An 18665-nucleotide genomic window follows, 5' to 3' on the forward strand; every position below is an offset into this window, starting at 1 on the left:
TAATGATAATAATAAATTTGATTTATATAGCGCTTTTCTAGGAGTCAAAGTCGCTTAGTAGGGTAGCAGAAGCCAAAAAGAACTGACAAGGACAATTCCTCTTCAGCACAATCATCATCATCATTATCATCAATGCATGGAAAAACTATTCCTCTGCACTATGTTGCATTTGGTAAATTACTTGAATCTTGAATCATCATCATAGAAATGGCAGAATGCATGTGCATAATGTAAGTACACTTTAACTTTCAATCGTCACTCTATATTCCATAGCAGCCTTTATCCGGAAGCTGGATATATCTCAAGTTAGTTAGATAGAATATCCACTTGACAGATTAGGCATTTTTACCTCAGTAACACATGGTTAAAGACACAAAACACCCAGTATGACATTCTGGCCATTTAACCATATAAATCCAAATCGTATCTCATCTCCCTCAACACTTAAAGTGTTAGACTGTTGCTGCAACAATTTTATGATTATGGGTTGTATAGAACAACCCTATGTATATCTGCCATATCAACCACCACACTAGGTTTTCCATCTCAGGACTTTGCCCCAAACAACTTTTAGAAACACTTTGTAGATATTGATCAACCTTAGAAGGTTCATTGTCGGTATCAAAGTAGGCACCACCAATGCAGCGTACTTTTTTGTAGTAGGCCTACAAAACTTTATTCCCCTACTACCTATTCATCACATTGTACAACTCCTATATAAAGATCATCAACTGAATACATAAAATACATGGTATATAAATGGGTTTTGAATCCAAAAAAATGATATACATTGGACAAACATAAGGGGCATTTACATTTATTTCTATGTAGCTGCTCCTGAGAAAACAGTTGACTGGAAGTTATTGGTTGTTTTGGTCTGACATCAACATGGAGGGGCTGCCAGTGATCCGTTGACGTAAGATGTTTTATTTCAGTAAGACACACGTCCTCTGGTCCCCAAACAACAGCCTGCATGGGGCAGATGTAGGTCAATGGATCACTCGCATGTAGCGTTTCATTGGAGGATGCAGTTATATGAAGAGCAATATAGAATAAAATAAATACGAATATTTCGTGTTTTGTGTATCTGGTCATACAAAAAACACAAAAACAGGGAAGCACATGCAGTTTACACAGAGTATTCTTCATTTGATCCATATTGAATGCATATTCTATTATATTGCTGGCACACCGACCATACAGTAAGAATAAACGTTATACTATATGATGCAGGTGAGCCTTGAACCCTCAATCTTGGAATCACTCCGCAGATTATTTTAGCACCGCGCGCTGACAGATTGCACCACTGGACCCTTACGTCAGGTGCACGATGCTATTGATTTAGTAAGATTAACCAATAAGAATGGAATGGAAATGCATCGGGCATGCACTTTATAGATGTATGCAGAATGCAGGTATTTCAGGTAAACTTTATATATCCAACCAGGTGATACAGCCCATATATATTCACTGCAACCGTGTGTTTCGATGTAAAACAAACTTTGGAACCAAAAATCGACTGTGGGCAGCAGAAATCATTGTTTTTTTCACAGAAACAAAACACACAGTGTGACCGGTAACAGTTACATTTCACTATCCTGTAGGTGATATTCAGTGCAAACATGTGTTTAAACATGAAAACAACCTGTGGAAGAAACCAATAGACTGAAGTTAATAATACAATGATATGATGATATTAATGAGGAGAACACACCGAACAAAGCTGACAGTGACCCATGGATGGGCCCCACCCAGTAGATCCAGTGATAGCTCCAATAGTTGGCCACCACCGCTGGGCCGAAGGCTTGGGCTGGGTTCATTCAGGAACCCGGACACGGCCCCCCTGAAACACACACAGCCAATATTACACCTCGTGGCCCTCAGCCCCATCCAGCCAGTGTTTAGAACCAAGATGCCCGCTCGGGGAATAAGGCCCATAGCAGCATTGTGACCCTGATGCCTTGACCAATCACAGGGCCATCCACGCTATAATCAACACTTGTGACGTAGTGTAGATTTATAACATGCGTGCAATGAACTTTGGTTATTTCTTTTCCACAGTTTAAACTCCTTTTGAACTCAGCGATCAAAGAAGGCGTGGGGCATCATGTGGGCAGGAAGTTCGCCTCCCAGATAAAAGGTTCAGAGGTTCAAAACCCTAAACGTATGGAAGCCTACCATGGAAGAAATTTACCTCTACATTTCATGGTAATATATAATTATTATCAGGCCTATATGCTATATAAATATAATAATGGTGGAGAAGAGCTTAAGAAGGCAAGTCACCCCTCCCCTTTAAACTGAGGCCTGGAGTGCCAAAAGGCCTGTAGATTAACTTGTTTGTGTTTACCCACTGGCATAGAGGTCAAGGATCAGGGTGAATCGAGGTTAGTCTAGGGCCAGGGACCAACTGGACACTCCAATTGATGCCGTAAAACTGTCAATGATCCACTCCCAAAAAACTCCTGTGAGGCAAGATGCAGGCCAGGAGGGAGACTAGAAAGATAACAGATTGCGAATGGTTAGACATGTGTGTGCAGGGGATCCATAGGTAACAACATTCTTGAGGGACAGAAAGGGATATATAAGGAGCGGCCCGTGACCAGCTCTCCAGTTCTTTGTCAAACGAACTCGGCTTTGTTCTTACTTAAAAACTTACGTAAAAATAAAGTCTTTTGTCATTCTTGCTCCGGTCTCCTCGAACGCTCTTATTTAAGTTTTAGTGTTAAATGCGGTTTATCCACCACACTACCTGCTGTAGGCATCCTTGCACATTATAGCCTAGCTCCTACCTTCTCCTTAACGTCATTTATCTAAGCAAACACTGAGGAGACACACTTCAATCCACACTTGTACATGTAGACAGACAACTCAAACCAAGAACATCCGCTCCGGTCTGTGGCAGCAATCGGTGGCAGTATACCCGGCGAGGACGCAGGCGCTGACGGTGAGGCCGATGCAGAGCGGAGCACATCTGGCTGCGGGTCCGAGCATTGGCGACCCCCAGGCACACCACCGAGGTCAGGAACAGGGTCATCATCATCTCCGCCACGGTGGCCCCGGCTGTCTGGGCAGTGAGTTGAATGGCGCTGAAGGCCCCGCCGAAACCCAGCGTTGAACACGGCAGCCGGGTACACCGCCTGGAGAGGAGGGGCGTGGAGGAGGGGTCTTTATTTGTGTTTTACTGAAAGATGCCCAAAAAAAAAAAATGTATTCTGTGTTACGTTGTATAACCCTGTAACCTTTGCCTCATAAACAGTATTTTGTTCATAATAATTCTAATATTATTTATCCATAATGTCATTGTTTTTTGCTACTTTCATTTGACACAATGCCATGTTTAATGTTCATAAGTTCATAAGTAATTGAGTAGTCCTGGTGACTCTTTACACAAATCTTAATCAATAAGCCCGACATTGCTCTAAAAACGAGTAAATCCATGTAATCAATGAATTGATGCACAGTACACCACAAGGCGGTTCAGCCTCTTACCTTGGCCACACCGGTGCCTATCATCCCCCCCAACATCTGGACTACCACGTATGGGCCGAGCAGTGGGGGCTCCATGCCTCCACACATGTACACGCTCAGAGACACAGCTGGATTGAAGTGACCACCACTGGAACAGCAACACCAGCAACAGTGGATTATGGAGAATATTTAACTTCACCAGAATTCCTGTGCAGATTCTTTATTCATGGTCATCTTTATATTCACTAACTTCAATCCAGTAACTTTCCTGGAGTGTTTACACGTCTGAACCACTGAACCGAAGCACTAGGCTGCCTGTGCGTGCACTACTACGCATTGGAACCTCCATGACGTTACTACTTTTTGTTGCAATTTTGAAAGTTAAATGAAATTAATAATTAACTAAGTGAAGAAATTCAAGAGGGCTTAATAAACAGAAAGCATAACAGTGATATGATACATATCAATAACATTACGTTCTCTTCCTCATTCATCGCAAATATAATGGATAGTCAAAACTAAACACTGACAGGATTCACCTCATTCCAGATAAACATTCACAAAACCCAAAGGGTAACACCACCTGCCGCCTACCTGAGCTCCCCAAGGACAGCGACGAGCATCCCCAGCGCCAGGCCATGGGCCAGCACCGGCTGGACCACACCATCCACCCCCTGGTTCCCGATCACAGACGCACAGCCGACAAACACAAACAGGGTGGTCCCAAACAGCTCGGCCAGACAGGGCTGCAGGTGGCGCTCGAAAGCCACCTGTATTCTATTCTGAGCGGGAGCCTTCTCCCCTCCGTCGACCCCATCAGCCACATTAAAGATCTCTACCTTGGACTCAGTCAGAGAAGAAAACATCGCTGGTGGGCTCTGTGGAAGATTGTGTGGGTTTACCGGTTTCTCCTGGCTGTGTGTGTATGTGAAAGTGGAAGCGGCGATGAGGTGTGGGGAGGTGACGTAAGGATGGTGTGCGTGTGTGGGCGGGTGGGAGTGTCTGTCTGATGGAGAAAGGATCCATGCACAGCCCCTTGCTTTCTCTTCAGGTTTGTTTTTGTTTGTCTGATGCCGTCCCCCAGGAATGCGATTGAGTCTATAAAATGAATTGCACTTGATGTGATAATCTATCCAATGCATAATGTAAACAGATTGTGTTATCTTTTCATGAGCAAGCTAAATTTATGTCCATTGGTGTGAAGTATAACACCAACAAACCCTAAACCGAACACCATCCAAAACAACAGGCTCAGAAAGTACTCCATAACGATGATAATATACCCCCCATGCAGCAGTGCATTTGGATCAGCCCATTTCAGCCAGTTTAAATGGGCTTTTAATGTTGTTTATGTGCTTTTTCCTTAGTACAAAACTATGCATAGTTTTCAGTTTGAATAAAGTTGAAAGAAACTGATATATAATGCCTTATAATAAGTATTAGTAAGAAATATATATATTTGTATTATTTAATACACCGGTGGAAAGTTGGAACAACAAAAAAATGGGAATCGCACATCGTCCACTTTTTGAGTATTTATTTCAACGTCCTTCAGATCCTCCTAAAGTGTAAAGGCTAGTTTATCAGCAGTTGAATGTACGCCTGAATGAGTCAGATAATGAAAGTCAAATTAAACTAATTCCACTAGGCAAACAACAGTTGGCCTGTGGTTAGCCATGCTTGCTTGGCATGGAGGAAAGTACCGGTCTGTCTGAGGGGTTGACAGAACGAGCAGGATAGAGCGAGAGAGTGAGACAGAGAGAGAGAGAGAGACTACGGTGTTGGTGGGAAGACAGCGCTTAGATAGCTGAACATGAACGACCTGAAGCTGGTTACAGCTAACGGCCGCACTAAGCCTGGCCAATTAACACAAATACAAAAAAAGATTTTCATTCAACAGCCAAGGGTGGTCAAGATTAGGATTTTGTTCAGAAAATCGGTAAGTCATAAACCAGCCTCTCCGAGTTTCCACATTCCACATTTTCCATACTGGCAAACATTCAGGTAGTTGCCTTTTAATGACAAACTACAAATTACAAGCAAAGAACAGGTTGATCGTCCAATCAATCAATAAATACTCAATGGCACAAACAACTTGGATAAGACACTGTGAACCGATTAAAACAGCCTACATTCTTAAATGTGATACACAGCAACCAAAAGAGAGAAAAGTAGATGAGAACAGTAGTTGAGGAAGAAGGTGGAGGGTGGGAAAGAGGGGGGAGTGAGAGAGAGAGGGAGAGAAGGAGGGGATATGGCAGGAAGTGCTCCATGTCTTCCCATATCCATCTAATATCTCGTATGTCAAACCTCCATTCCGCTGAGATCGATGGTCTGGCCATGTTATTGATCTACCATCCTTCTAACTGAATGGCAGAGGGCTGGGTCTGCACATGCACATCCTCTGTCTGGGCGTCCTTGCATGACTTGGGTTACCGTGGTTACCACAACGGGTCACGCAGGGTCGCTGGGAACTTCACGTCAAAAGGAGATTTGGGAAAGACCTGAGGAATACATAAAAATAAAAAAAATACAAAAATACAATAAAACAACATTCTGTTACAACAGTCTTTTAGCGGTTGGGCTGTTTGACTTGACAGCTGGGTTTGAATCCCAATGTCTGTACTCTTCTAATTGTAGGCCTAGCCTTTAGCAAGACGCAAACCCCTGCCTGCTCCTTATGGACATGTTTCGCTGTACTACAGAGGAATGTTTCTGCTGAATAACTTAATAGTGAATAGTATTCCCAAAGTGTCAAACATGGATAGATAACGAATATGTCCTCACTCTAAAGCAGAGACAGTAGGGCCTTGAGTTAGCGTCACAAAACATACATTTTATTTTACATACTTTTATTTATGGGTGGGGATCACCTTACCTAACGACCAACAGCCCAGGTTGTGCTAGGGGCGAAGCAGCAGTTAGCTTAATGGCTCGCTTCATTTAATAAGCCACATTTAAGAAGAGCCACATTACAAAACAACGCTCTCACCGAGCCGGAGTTTGTCCTTGTTGGCCCAGCAGATGCAGTAGTGTTGAAGAAGCTGCTGCAGCAGCTCTTTCTCATCCAGGAACTCCAGACTCTCAATTCTAGCAGGACATTGCACAGACAATAAATGACCCAATTTATATTTTTACGATTGCACAATAAACACATTTGGATTTGACAATATTAACTGAGTTATACAGTTATGTGTTATACAAGGGGTAGCGGTTAACCCTAGTATTAGCTTTGAGCTGATGTTTCAACCTGCTGCTACTATCATTAAGGGTTCAATGTCCATAGGGCATGTGAGGTAAAATAACACCAGAAGTGGGACACACACACACACACACACACACACACACACACACACACACACACACACACACACACACACACACACACACACACACACACACACACACACACACACACACACACACACACACACACACACACACACACAAATAAAGGGAGCAGTTAAACCAAAGCATTACATCCAAATGGATGCATACAATAAATGGATATGTTATCAATGAATAGTAAGTGTGGTCCACCTGGCCACGTCGTCCTGAGGAATGAGGCCGTACACCGTCATCATGTCCAGGGCGTCAGCGTGCTCCCAACCGCTCTGCAGGAACCTCTCCTTCTGGAGAACCCAAACACACACACAGCATGGACACACACACACAAACACATACATCATGGGCCCACACACAAACATAGCATGGAAACGGAAACACACACACACACGTTTAGAGTACAAAAGTCGGACCAAAAGCAGTGCTGCATGAATTCACTAACTCAACTTCAGGAAAATCGCTGATATCAACAAATTTCAGTGCTCATTGAAGTGCATCCGTTAGTGTCCTATTATGACCCGTGTGTGTGTGTGTGTACCTGAGAGTCCAGGGACCTGCAGGCCTCCACCCCTGCCAGGTTACACTGGCGCCGCCGCAGGTTCTCGATCATCACCTGACCGAAGCGGTCCACCATGTTGGCCTACAGGGGGGGGGAAACGCAACAGAGGAGCGTTTCTCCTGCTATCATTCAGCTAGCATTACTTCACAGACATGGACAGATATACTATTCATAATAATAAATAGAAAAATTCATTGTTCATTGACCCTTGATAATGCATCCAACGTGTTAAACTTGACCAGTAGAAACCAGTACAAGCATACAAGTCAATGATCCCTAGATGTTATGGTTTTATGGGCCCTTGTGTCAATCGTATCTCGATCCAACCCCAATCGGATTGGACTTTTCATGCCGTTTATGTTGGTCCCTATCAGTGGCGACCGGCCTGTGTTTGTACCCAGCTCACCTGTTCGTAGTTGATGAACATGGCCGTGTGGAACGTCTCTGCAGCCCAGTGCAGCAGTTTGGAGGACTGGGCGGGGTTCATGTAGACCAGGACACACTCTGACACCAGCAAGGTGGGAATCCTTGGGGCAGTTGGGGAGGGTACAGAGGAGAAGAGATGTGACAAAAGGAGGCAAAATGTCAATAAGGGTACTATTGTGCTATTTTGTCACTAAGCAGATGCCCCCTTTATCTGTATTCAGTGCAGGTATTGATTGTTTTGATTCAATTGTGTTTTGATTGAGTCTTATAGCTCTCATGTATTCGTTTGACTGGTTTGCTGTGTTGCAACTTGAATGAACAGGTGTGTCAACTAAACTCAGTTCAAAACAGTTTTCTCTCAAATCCTCCTGATTACAGCTGGCTTTTCTGTGTCCAAAGAAGCTAATCATTTCGACAAGCACACGATTCCACCAAGCACTAGCTCTCACGGCTGAAAGATCAAGCTGTGTGTAAAAACCTTAAGGGGTTGTTTTCTAAAAGTCTACTAGAGGATTGCAAAAAAGGTCAAATTATAAACAAGTCAACGGAGGGGAAAGAAACCATCTGTCACTTATTTATACTTTCTAAGGACCTCAGCCTCTAAACACAAGAGGTTGTGTACACGATGAATGACGTGTACACACATGTTGTCGCAGTCTCACCAGTGGGTTTCCTCTGACTTTAGGCTCCGCCTAGTCGGCCCTTAGTCCCACTTTGACCTAGCGAGGCCCAACACTATTACCCAACATTCAGAGTTTTGCGGCGGAACGCAAACTAAGGGTTTAACAAAAGCGGCCATAGAGAACTGGTAGGGTGAAGTCACAGTCGCTACGCTCACGTTCTTCATGCATGTCTGTGTCTGAAAACCTTACAAATTAAATGTTTAAGTCTTAATGTTGTGCAGCTTTTTTCTTACTAGAATAGTAAGAAAACTATTCTAATATATTTTAGAAACAGCTTGTTTCTAAAATATACAAAACAAATTCCAGATGCACGCTAACGTTGGATACGTAACTTATTTGCACAACTAACGGGGCAGAACTCATCGCGATCATCTTAAATGTTGCTAAAATGATGCATTATATATTCCGTTGCATCCACAAAATCTCTGCCAAGTAACCATGGCAACTTATCCGACCAAACTAACCTGGTCGTTAGCAGGTTAACTGTTAGGCTTACTTGAGCGGTGTGAGAAGTCCATCTGTCGGCAACAAGTGTACCATCAGAAGGTTCCGCCAAGCCTAGTCCTCACAATTTTGTCATAAATTTACATATATGAAGTACAAACAGCGTATATTTTCACTAAGGGTCTAAGATTAAATGATGCAAATAAAATAATTAAATGAATTGCTATCTATTGTTATCATGGATATTTTCTCTATATATTTTTATACAAATCTATGTATTCTATCAAAATCGGGAACCATCAGTTTGGTGACTGGTCTATCGCTGGAGCTGTGGTGCAGGTGACCCGGGTTCGCGTCCTGAGAATGTCATAGAATCTTGGCGTTAGCTTATTTTTGTAATTCCCTCATGTCAGAGAAAGTAGGCTGACTTTTTATATAATAAATATGTTATACAATTTCCACTGAATCAAATATAACTTGCAAAAACCCATGGTAAAGTTAATGTTAATATTAATGTTACTGATAGTGAAGCCTTTGTCACAATGACTAAGTGCACTGCTGCATGGGAAATTGTCAGCCAAGGAGGAGAGTAATATTACATTATTAACAACAAAGTGTAGTCTTGTGGTGGACTCTATAGACATAATCACCATACTGTGTTATTGACATGTTTTCGTTCTGTTATAGGGACGCTGTCTCTTTAAGATCAGGTGACTTGTGTGTTGATATGCCGGTCGGCACGTTTGTTTGATTCTAACGTTTTTTTGTATGATAAAATAAACAACCTGCCGTTGCATTGTCGACGTGAGAAATTGTCTCTTCACTTCTTTTATCACAATTTCTACAGTCTATAGCAGAACATCTTACCTGGGAGAGTTTGACGAAGACGAAAACAGACGGAAGGGGGAAGGGGGGTATATCAATATCACAAGACATGCGGGATGCGGGATCGATCTTGCCGTTGTCTTTCAACGTCTGCGTCTATATAGTAGTAAGTTAGTAAGATAAGATACCTGGCATTGCACCCGCATCATAGTTTAACCTCACAAACACACTACAACTACTAGGAAATCACCTGAATTGCCAAACAGGTGTGTATCCTTTGAGGTATGCTGTCATTTGGTGTAATAATCATACTGATATGATTTAAAATCTTTCTGCATTTTAACAGGAAATTTGCCCCTCTCTTACCAAATAAACTTTATACACCGGATTAGTTCAGTGAACTACAGCTATTACTACTGCTATTACTTGGTGTATTACTTTGTAGATATAATCATATATTCAAGTTTAATAAGGCCAAGTCATAATAATAAATATATGAACCTTCATTCTTGGTCCCTTGATAAAGCACTGCAGGTGTAATAGTTGTTATCAATAGCTATATCATAGCTGTTGAATTTCAACCATGGACTATAACGCCAATACACTAGAGGGGGCAGTTGAGTCTGTTTTGTTCTCTCCAGGGACTTCCAACTAGTACTTTTCAGGCTTTTTGGCATTGAAATGTCTAGCAGTGCTAGTATCTCTTTGGACAATTGAACATCTTTGTTTTAGGCTGCTATCAGCTATTCTTGCTCGCTCAATCACAAACACAATGTCATCAAAACAATGTGGCGTGAACAAGATCTGCTGATCAAGCTTCAACTTATCATAATATATCGTCTCCTTTTTTACATACTCTGGGTTGAGTTGAAACCTCCTCAGTTTCTCGTCCAAGGTGATGACATCTCGAAGGTCCAGGCCGATAATGCAGTAGCGATCTGAGTCTAAACTTTGACCATCTGAACAACCATATCCATATATGGTCGTTGTAAGTAAAGAAAAAGAAGAAGAGGGGTGTGAGATACGATGGTTGACGTACATTTCTAAGCATTCTTTGTTTTGTTGTTTTCGTTTGAAAACAACGACAAGCACGTGCGTTTTTGCGTGTCACCCACCCAGCAGTAGAGAGTCTGTGCCGTGCGTCTCGATGAGTGGTTTGGAAAGAGGCGGCTTTGTTCTGACGCAGAGGGAAAAGAGCACAGGTCAAATACACAGCCTACCACATAATAACACAACATTTACACATTGAGCTGAAAAACACTCATGCAATGACTGGACAAACATGCACACCGTCAACCTAGCTTAGTTTATCCATGAAGGACATGTTGACAGGACTGATTTGTTTATTTATGTTTAACAGTGAATGTTTTATCCTGAAGATACACTTATGCTTGGCCACGTGCCTTTTTATGATAACTAATTGAAAAAAATGGCAGAGGAACATGGCTTTGTTTAAATGATTTGATTCTCCCCCACATGTTTACGCTGAATAACGCTGCAAGGAACTGTAAAGTAAAAATGATACAAAGAGTGATTTGCTTACTTTATATTGTGTATTTTCCTGGCAACTACAGTTGGGAAGTCGACTTCAAAATACTTTTTAGGCATGAGGTTTTCATCCTGAAAACACACACACACACACACACACACACACACACACACACACACACAGCTATATTATAATAAACATATATTTAACACACTATGGTACAGCACATATTAAGTAGAATTCTTAAGCTATTTAAAACAAAGTCATTAGCAGACACTAGAATCAAAAGTTATTTACACTGATGAATTTTTTTATAGATACAGTTCATTACGTTATGGGGTATTTTGCTCAAGGATGTCTACAGGTAGTCTGCGGATATTGGGGTTCGAACCATAACCTTTTGGCTTGGAGACAAACAGCTCTAGTCACCAGTGCCACCTCTCACTCGCCGTACCTTTAACCTCCAGAAGGTTGTGTCGAGCCCAGCACCAAGGTTGATGATCTGACAGTTGCAGTCTGTTTTCCTTATAAACTCGTCTAGGAGATTGTTCACTCCTCGGACGCGGGCGTAGTAACCTAGGAGACAACGTCATGTAGAAGCGGTTGATTGGCTGCTCCCAAACACACTTAAACCCCACTTCAAAATTACTCACTCAAACACATCCCTTAACACCCACTGTAAAAAGGTTCATTACAAACCACAAGTGATCATTTAAAGAAGCAGAAAAATAAAAACAGTAAACTCTAGGACTGTCCAAGTTAATATTTGGTGTACCCACATCGTGGGAATAGTTAGAAAACGACTGACCACTGCTGTACACAAACAAAATCAGACGTAAAATACTACGACTTGCCTCGGTTGATCTCTGGAGCCTTTCGTTCCCCAACTGATCTGACAAAGTACTGGATATAGGGGTCTTTCCAGTATCCTTTACTGCTTGCAAACCTAGAAAACACAATAAGGAAAACGGAAGATTTAACATTGATTCATTAAAACAGAAACGTCATACAAAGGTAACAGCAACGCAATATGCAAAGATAGATATTTAAGGGGATACTGATGTAAACGACTATTTAAAACAGTTCCAGGGGTATTTGCTGATCAGTGATCATAGACAATTTGGTTTTGAAATAATTTAAAATCTACCTTTTGCATGTGGTTGCATCATCACACGTCGCCCTCACTGCTTCATCCGCAGTATCACTGTCCGTGAAGGGCTGTCGGGCTGCCATCAATACTTTTTAAGACTTAGGAATTAACATTAAAATAGTGTGGAGTGTAAAGAGTATCCCTGGAACCCAGAGACTGCACCTTACTAACCAGACATCTACTTTGGACAGGTGGGCTTCTAGAACCCGAGACGATAATCGAACAACAGTCGATCTAGATCAATATTCTGGCTATGAATAATATGGTCATCAAGCATTGCATGCATTACGTTATTTCTAAACATTGATAAGCATTTATAAATTCCCTGCTACTGTTGACATCATGCACAACTAGCATAATGCTAGCACTTGCAACTCTGACAAGCTCCGCCCATTCCGCTTGTGTCGGAAGTCGTTCCCATGCTGTCATGTTCCTTCTATGGTCATGCTGATGAGACGTGGTGCTTTAGCGCCATCTATTGGCGGTCAGAATCCTTTACGCATACTTCTTCCCTAAATATATGGACTAGAAACATTAGCCTTCTAGAAACTTAATCTGTCCTGAATACATTTTACATTTTAATTAATTGTAACACATATGAATGGCTCCCATGCGAATTTGGATGATTACAGATGTAATGATTTTGGCTGTTTTGCTTAGAAGACCGCCAACCTGTGGTGGATCTTATTCTGGATTTCAAGAATGAGTTCATCTTACAACGACATTTTAAATGGTCTTCTAATATGATTATAATGTTGTTGCTCTAAAATGTGGTGTAACGCACTTTGAGCTGTAGATAGCGGGGTAATATATAATACAACAAACAGATGAGAAGTCGGAAACAATCAATTATATATATAAACAATCGATTATATATATATATATATATATATATGGACATTCATATATATATATATATATATATATATATATATATATATATATATATATATATATATATATATATCACTCATACTTATCATACTTCATCTTTTTTTTTTTATTGACACACATTTCAAAGACAGTGAGTTGTTGTATTTGTTAATTCGATCGTATATAATTCATTGTAGGTTTATTAATTCGATATGTATATAATATGTGCAAAGGCAGTAAGATTACATGACTATTTAGTCATTTTGATTATAAATTGTATATTTTGTGCAATGGATTGATTGCACCAGAGAATATTGAGGGATGTTCAGACACACGCACACACACACACACACACACACACACACACACACACACACACACACACACACGGACACGCACACACACGCACAGTGTAGACCGACAAGTCAGCAGTTTGTCCAGCGGGAGGTAGTGGTGGATGGCAGATGATGATGATGATGCTGCTGCTGCTGCTGCGTGTACTTCCTGCCTCTCATTGAACGGGCTGCTCTAGCAGAGGTGCGCGCTGCTGCTGCTGCTGCGGAGCGTTGGCTCGCCTGGGAAAGTGTTCGACGGATTATCCATCGGGAACGGAGCTAGTACTGTGGGGCTAACGTCAGACAGCAGATGGGACAAGCCATGCAAAGCTGAAAGTGTGGATGTTAGTCAGAGCGTCGCCGCCGGGGGTTCAACGTATGGCTTTATTCAAAAAAAGTGTTTTGAGGATCATGCCGTCTTCCCAAAAGGGAACTTTTTCTGAAGTCTGAAGGGCTAGCTCCCGAGCTAGCCAAGCTAGCGAACTATTTTTAATTGGCTTGGAGCTCAATGGCACTCGCTTGCACTCGTTTTTTCGTGTCATAGCGAAAAGACTTAAAGTGTATACACGGGAATAACAGTGCAGCCGAAGTGTCCAGCTTTGAAACGTAGACACCGCAAAAGGGACCGAAAATGAAGAAACAATTCAATCGAATGAAACAGCTCGCCAATCAAACTGTTGGCAGGCAAGTACCGTTATTTACTCAATCCATCTACTGAACTCACTTCTATGTTTATCTGAACGCTGCCACGCACAAGTCCTACTACTCATTTACCTTTGTCCCGATGATAGTTTCATGTGCTTTATGTTTCTATATTTAGCTCTATTTTACATTCTATGTAAAAGGAAGGTCTTAATTTGACCCACCCACACTTTCATCTTCAGACAGAGAAGGGGGCATGGTATAATGACACATTCTTGCCCATTATGTCTTCTAAAATAAACTGCAATCAGAATCGATTGGGCCTGATCACATCTAATCACCATACATTGTGCAGCGCACATCACCCAAACACGGTCGCCTATCCCATTTCAGAGGAGGGACATTCACTGTAGTCAAACATTTCTCAATGGCTTGTTGTTCTGTGGTAAGTGATTGATGAAACTCAGAGTAGCAGCAGCCCAGGCGATAAGGCACTTTGTTCAGCCTTGACAGCTGTCCCCGCTGCTGTTGCTGCAGGCTGTGTTGAATGGTAGTGTATTACTTACTAAAACTAAATGTAAAGTAAAGGTTCAATAATCACGCACTGAAAACGTATACCTAAACATGATTATAGAAATTATGTGGTGGCCTGTTATGTTTACAAGTGTCATTCTGGTAATGTGGTAATATGGGTGAAAACAAAACTATAAATATATTACTGGACTTAATGAAAGGGGAATACAAGGCCAACGTTATGAAAATAGGGAGTTGAGACACACACAACGTGTCATTTCCATTGTCATCATCCAGGTGTGGGATCTGCAAAACGAAGCCAGTTGGTTGTTTACCACATTTAGAAGCTCGTCATAACAATATACAAATTGATCAAACCACGAACGATACGTCGCAAACATCAAATCAATCTGTCATCTGCTTTTTAGCGTGCAGTGAATTGTCTACAAACCAGTATAACAGAAATATGAATTGAATCAGTAGTTGAACCAGTATATCAGGTTTTAAATTAGAAACTGAAGGAAATGTAAATGTTTCAAGACACGATGAGAGCAGATACCAAAACAAGAAGCTGGCCTAGTTTTCAATTCCAGATGATGGCATTTGGGCATGGGAGAAACACCATCTACCATTGCCCTCTACATGTCGAGGATACCTAGCCGTTGTAATAAACTGTGTTGTTAATTTGCATACTTTTCAGTGAAAATTTGAATCTAACTATCTGTAGAAGTCGGCTAAGTAAATTAGCCTTGACGTGGCCTCAGGCAAGTCCAGGGTCAGCAGATTTTGAGGACAACTGGAATACTCATCAATTCTTCAACTGCGTCTCACAAACTCTAAATCAGCATGTGACAGCTGAAATAAAATTGCATGTTTGTACTTGGTTTAATGCAGAAAGCAGACGCGTGTACATAAACGCACCGGGAGTCTAATGCTGTTTCAACACCAGTGGACAAACTGCAAAATCATCAACATGCATGTCTTCCAACCTTTCCAGCAGTGATGAATGTTGTGGGGCTATTTTATGTGGCTGGTGACGTGGTGAGCAAGTAGTCCAGGTAATGCCTGTGAAGTTCTGTAGCAATCTACAAGGCTGCGTCCACAGAAATGTGAAGTGTGACGGCCCTTCCTTCTGCCCTCTCAGTTCCTGTGATTGTGCGCAGGCAGAACACTGTGTCCAACACTCAGCCACTCGGAGGAAATCTCTCCTTCTACAAACAGGAAACTGGCTTTCAGTGAAGTGCTCGCAGAGAGAGAGAGAGAGAGAGAGAGAGAGAGAGAGAGAGAGAGAGAGAGAGAGAGAGAGAGAGAGAGAGAGAGAGAGAGAGAGAGAGAGAGAGAGAGAGAGAGAGAGAGAGAGAGAGAGAGAGAGAGAGAGAGAGAGAGAGAGAGAGAGAGAGAGAGAGAGAGAGAGAGAGAGAGAGAGAGAGAGAGAGAGAGAGAGAGAGAGAGAGAGATGGCATGCGCATGCTGGAATGGATAGGAAGTAGGCTGTGAGGTTTAATTTCTCAGTTGAAGGATGTTTCTGTAATTTATCTTCTCGACTTCCCGCTTTGGACCAACCCAGGCAGGTTAAGTGTCAAAATAGCAAAGCCTTTTTTAATCGTGTGCATGGGATAGCAATTTGACAGCACACACTGACACACAGCATTTAACAGAGCACAGATTGCTTGTTCTTTTGGTTATGTCTTGCTCTGATCTGGCCTGTGATGCATTCATTTGTTGAAGCAAGGAGCTTGTATGTGAACACGGTTGTATGTATTGTGGAACCTAGCTGTGTTAACAAGAGGAGTTGATGACAATTAATCATAATAAACAGTTCATGTATCGTAAAAATAATGCAGAATCTTTGCTGTAAGGTATATACAAATTGTGATTAATTTCATGGCTTCTATTGTCCTCGTAATTTATTTAGCCTGCGAGACCATCAACCATCAGAGTATATTGGACACAATCAAACGAGAGGCAATTCATTCAAAGAAGAGCTAAAACACTTCTCCCCCCAGCTCTGCATGGTTGTGTTCCACTCACCACCTGCTGTCCCCTGTCGTTCGGTACCACATAGGCAGCACGCTCTAATGCGCTGCTCAGAGAACCCACCTGACAGAAGTGCATGCTGAGGTGGGACTCAAGGGCTTCACTTCTACCTTCAGACCTCACTTGAGTCTGTTTGAGTCAGCCGTGGTCCACCCTATACTGTTAGCCTGTCCCTGGGTGTTTCCCTGGCCCCGTTCCAGCCCCCTCCGGCAGTACAATAGCTGCTGTAAGCCGAGAATTGTATGTGGCTGTGCAAGCAGCAAAAAGGGCGGCCGGGCGTACATTCAGCCAGCCTATTGCTGCTAAATCAAACATTTGATAACAATCCATCCGGTATGCCCCCGAGATAAGATTAGAGAGAAGCGCTCTCACCTTGGTCAGAACGTAAGCCTAATAATAGAGTGCCCATGCGATCAGAACGGTTATTAGCGATGCTTTGTAACGGGGATGTGGCTGGCTCTCTCGGTAATTCTCCCTCGGGCCTTTCATCTGGGCCCCGTATCCATTACCTTAAGCTGCCAACTGTTGCAAACACAACGGTCTGACCCTGGCTGCACCTCAGTCCCGCTGACGCTCGGGGAGCAATCCACCACCGCGGCATTGTGTTAACTGTTGCCATATTCACTTACCGGCCTGCCTCCCTGATACCATGTCACCGTGGTTACCGTCCTTAAAACTGTCAGCCCTGGGCTGCACCGTGTGGGACGCCCCTCGTTAACAAGGGGCTAACAAGTCAGATGTTAGCATAGTGGTATGTGTGACACACTTCTATATTGAGCTTCTTCCCTGGGTCGGGCAATGCAACCGTTTCACTGTTGCTCAGCTGATGCCCGGGAAAACAACAGTTGTTTTGTTTTTTTGCCCTCCCCCCTGGTCCCCCCCTCCCCCTCGTTGGCCTGGTAGAACGGAACCATAGGCCGTCTATTTTCTGCCGCAGACAGTCTTGTTTGAGTTTGTTTGTTTGTTAACACAAAGTGTGGCCTTCATCGCTGCTCCCAACACGTTCTGGCAGCCCGGTCGACACCAGCAGTCTGTCTGCAGAACTATGGCTCCCGTTCGGACATCTGGGTCTAGTTGGTCGCTGATTGTGTGTTGTGGTGGTTGTCAAAGATCTCGTCTTTTTGGTAGGCTTTCTTAAAGAGCTGCTCCAGAAGTGTGTGTGTGTGTGAGTGTCCCCAACTAGCACTAATCCATGCTCCTCAGGTTTCTGGGGTTTTTGGGGGGGCTGGCCTGGACCACCACAACCACCTCACATCGTGTCTCCCCCCTCTCTACCTCCCTCCCTGTCTCTCTGCTCTCTTCCCCCCTCTGTCTGTATTCACTCGGTGTGCTATCCTTTTTTTGCCACACTGGAGGATTTAAAATCATCCCCGATCACTTTATATCCCTCCTCCTCTGCCGTCCAGCCCCCTTCATCACTGCCATCCTTTCCTTCCCCGACTGTCTCTGTAATTGAAAGCAGCTGTCCACCACTGTCATGGGTTCACCATAGTTTGCCACTCATAGAGGCATCGCCTGGCTCCCCCCCAACCCACCCATCAAACACAAAAAAAAACAGGCAGAAGGTTAGCTTCCCTACAGCTGGACCTATAACTTGGTTGGTCGGTTAGAGTAGACTACCTGTTGCTAGACCCGTGCCTGAAATGTAGATATTCAGGTTTGACCTGGTCAATTGAGAAATGCCACAGAGGAAGAACAAGACAGACAAGACTCACTGAGAGCACGAGGCTGCAAAGGTTTCTAGATGGCAGGGTGGAGAGAGAGGCAGACAAAAGATAGATCGATGGAGAGATTGGGAAAGTGACATAGTTGGATGAGCAATCATAATGGTTGGGGTGAGGGCATGCTTTTAACAGAAAATCATTGTCACATA

General features: G+C 42.9%; 2 protein-coding genes and 1 pseudogene across 6 annotated transcripts in view; 1 reads left to right on the forward strand and 2 right to left on the reverse strand.

The window, feature by feature from the left end:
* Positions 1-647: 647 nt before the first annotated feature.
* Positions 648-4866, reverse strand: LOC311366792 (aquaporin-8-like; annotated as a pseudogene). Its single transcript, XR_014684226.1, has 4 exons — positions 4066-4866; positions 3504-3619; positions 1715-3168; positions 648-969 (listed from the first exon to the last, which is right to left on the reverse strand). The product of XR_014684226.1 is annotated as an aquaporin-8-like (transcript).
* A 127-nt stretch (positions 4867-4993) lies between these two features.
* On the reverse strand, positions 4994-13191 carry lcmt1 (leucine carboxyl methyltransferase 1). Its single transcript, XM_084485642.1, has 11 exons — positions 12390-13191; positions 12097-12188; positions 11697-11818; positions 11297-11373; positions 10869-10930; positions 10610-10712; positions 7782-7902; positions 7355-7456; positions 7012-7103; positions 6464-6561; positions 4994-5975 (listed from the first exon to the last, which is right to left on the reverse strand). Exons 1-11 carry the CDS (start codon positions 12473-12475, stop codon positions 5953-5955), a joined length of 978 nt encoding a protein of 325 aa, XP_084341768.1. The 5' UTR covers positions 12476-13191; the 3' UTR covers positions 4994-5952.
* A 318-nt stretch (positions 13192-13509) lies between these two features.
* arhgap17a (Rho GTPase activating protein 17a) overlaps positions 13510-18665 on the forward strand; it is a 34461-nt gene continuing 29305 nt past the window's right edge. For 3 of the 4 annotated variants that reach the window (XM_084485638.1, XM_084485639.1, XM_084485640.1), the window contains exon 1: positions 13510-14284. In XM_084485638.1, the coding sequence (XP_084341764.1) occupies positions 14232-14284 (53 nt within the window). In that variant the 5' untranslated portion in view covers positions 13510-14231. The remainder of the gene's footprint in view (positions 14285-18665) is intronic. The other variant, XM_084485641.1, reaches the window with a different exon arrangement.

The sequence above is a fragment of the Micromesistius poutassou genome, assembly GCF_964030765.1.
Source record: "Micromesistius poutassou genome assembly, chromosome: 21".
In the NCBI taxonomy this organism is placed as follows: Eukaryota; Metazoa; Chordata; class Actinopteri; order Gadiformes; family Gadidae; genus Micromesistius; species Micromesistius poutassou.

What these genes read in the sequence shown, in the direction of transcription:
- lcmt1 (XM_084485642.1), bottom strand. Translation starts at nt 12,475, where the DNA reads ATGGCAGCCCGACAGCCCTTCACGGACAGTGATACTGCGGATGAAGCA. An exon ending in CAACCTTCTGGAGGTTAAAG is followed by an intron (nt 11,374 to 11,696) that starts GTACGGCGAGTG and finishes GTGTGTTTTCAG; the next exon opens with GATGAAAACCTCATGCCTAA. An exon ending in GCAGGTCCCTGGACTCTCAG is followed by an intron (nt 7,104 to 7,354) that starts GTACACACACAC and finishes TGGGTTCTCCAG; the next exon opens with AAGGAGAGGTTCCTGCAGAG.